Below are 2,736 nucleotides of genomic sequence, written 5' to 3'. Positions count from 1 at the left end.
TTTGTTTTTTCTCTTTTTCCTGTCGAATTAAAAAAAACTAACAAAATATATATAAACATATAAACATATACACATATATACATATATACACATACACATATATACATATACACATATATACACATATATACATATACACATATATACACATACACATATATACATATACACATATATACACATACACATATATACATATACACATATACACATATATACACATATACACATATATACACATATATACATACATATATATTTTTATTTATTTGTGTTCATAAAAACCTTCTTGACTAAAAAAAAATTCTGAACAAGTTCTTTATAATTATCAAATATAGATGTATTATTATTTTCTGTATTATTTTGGTCTTTCGTTCGTTTCTTTTTTTTTTTCGATTCATCATTTAAGGTGCTGGCGAATTTTTTGGCCACCTTCAAATTATATTTACTCAAGAACATACTGTCAATATGCTCTTTTATATAACTTTTATAAAAACGTATATTATCCTCTTGATTATTTATAACATTTATGGTAAAATTAATGCAGTCAATTTCATCCTCACCTTTAACATAGTGATGAAAAATAAAATCACCAACATCATAATTATAATTATAATTATTATTACTATTACTATTACTATTACTATTATTATTACTATTACTATTACTATTACTATTACTATTATTATTACTATTACTATTATTATTACTATTACTATTATTATTACTATTACTATTATTATTACTATTACCATTACAGATATTGTTACGGTCACTATCATTATCCTTATCACACACACTTTCATAATGACACGTATTACTATCATCACACGTTGTACAGTCATTTTCTTTTTTTTTTCCCTCATTTCCTTTAAAATAATTAAATAAGTTTCTATATGAAAAAGAACCATCTTTTAAAAAGGCAAAATTCATTTCCTCTTTTTTATGAACCCCTAAATTAACACCTTCCAATTCTTTTCTACATTCAATTTTATATTTATCTCCCTTTTCTGTATTATTAACCTTATTTAATCTGTTTCTTTCTTCATATTCACAATCAATTAAATATGTACCTTGAGAAATATATTTCTTTCGAACATCTTCTCGTTTTGTCTTTTCATGTTCTTTAATCTCTTGGATATTTGAAGGATATGCACCTTTCAAATGATGAAAAGAAAAAGAATCCTTTTTATCAACACTTTTAATATGATGTATGTTATTATTATGAGGTTCATTTTGTTTCGTGTTTTTTTTATCTCGTTCATTCAACTTCTTATAAATGGGTTCATAACAACGCAACCATTTAAATAACAATATATGATTTTTTTTTAAAACATTTGAAAAGATTTTAAAAAGGATAATTAGATCTTTGTTGGATACTAATTTATTATATGTTAATATAAATGAGGAATAAAATGCGTTAATTATTTTGAATAAAAGAGACATATAAAATTTATGATACATATTATGGTAATAATTAGAAATATTCTTATTCTTATCACATGTTATAATATACACGTACATAATAAACAAATGAGGTACTTGAAAGAAAAACAAAATTTTGATTAAATCGAAATCATTGTCAATTAAATATAACAAATTTGAATCAATAGTTTTTAACATGAATGAATTATAATAATATTGTGAATTTAAATCGTTATAAAAGATATGGTTATTATTTTTATATAATAGATTGGTTCTTCCTTTTTTTTTTCTTTTTTTGTTTTTTTTTCTTTTTGTTTTTTTTTCGTTTTTAGTTATGATGGTTAATTGACTTGAATTCTTCATATTATTTCCATCATTGGATAATTCATACTTATTCATTTGTATTTTTTGAAAAAAAGAAAAAAATATATTATTTGAACACATATGATATGTTATATCATTTGTTACTAACATATCATATATAAATTGTAGTATATAAGAAATGAATTTATTAAAAAGGACATTTTTATTTATACTAATTCGTATATTTCTCTTTCTTTTATTTTGTTTCTGTCGTCTTTTCTTTATTTTTATTTCTATTTTTTTCACATTAACGAGATCATTATATTTTTTCATATAAACATATTCTTCCAATAAAAATTTGAAAGCATGGATATGTCGATTCATTATAATATAATTTTTTATTTTATGGACATGGTGTTTTTGTATTCTTTTTTTTAAGAGCATTTCTTTTTCTTCTTCTACTACCAACTTTTTCTTTTCACATTTTTGTTGCTTTTCTTCTTTATATTTTATTTTCCACTTTTCATGTTTAATACTATGAGTCAGTAAATAATAATAGCATTTTATTATTTTATATAAATTGTACAAGTTTCTCTTTTCATAATAATAGTTTTCCTCATTTGAATAATTGAATGCACAATCTTCCTCATTTCTCTTTTTATTCTTATGCCTTCTTACTCTACTCCTTATATTTACAAATTCATCTATTATTTCCTGCATTTTTTCCATCCTTTCAAAACTATACCCAAACGAAATAAAAATATATAAATATAAATATAAATATCAATATATATATGTATATATATATATATATATTTATTTATTTATATTTTTTGTTCATAATTATTTTTCCAAACCTTGAATAAATATATGTAGCCATTTTATAAAGCGCACATTTATTCTATAAGTATTATATCAACATTTTTTTAACTTTTTTTTTTTTTTTTTTTTTTTTTTTTTTTTTTTTAAAAATTATATTTTTTTTATTTTTTTAAATATAAAAAAAAA

At 20.5% G+C, this 2,736-nt stretch overlaps 1 protein-coding gene across 1 annotated transcript; it reads right to left on the bottom strand.

Moving 5' to 3' along the window:
• Nucleotides 1-261: 261 nt before the first annotated feature.
• Nucleotides 262-2,457, bottom strand: PRSY57_0927300 (hypothetical protein; the record flags this gene model as incomplete). The annotated part of the gene is made up of 1 exon (XM_012907512.2): nt 262-2,457. The coding sequence occupies one exon, from the start codon at nt 2,455-2,457 to the stop codon at nt 262-264; it is 2,196 nt and encodes a 731-aa protein (XP_012762966.2).
• Nucleotides 2,458-2,736: the final 279 nt, after the last annotated feature.

Source organism: Plasmodium reichenowi, chromosome 9 (genome assembly GCF_001601855.1).
Source record: "Plasmodium reichenowi strain SY57 chromosome 9, whole genome shotgun sequence".
Classification (NCBI taxonomy): domain Eukaryota; phylum Apicomplexa; class Aconoidasida; order Haemosporida; family Plasmodiidae; genus Plasmodium; species Plasmodium reichenowi.
Note: the sequence above shows the minus strand (reverse complement) of the source record. Positions and strands in the feature narration are given on the sequence as shown.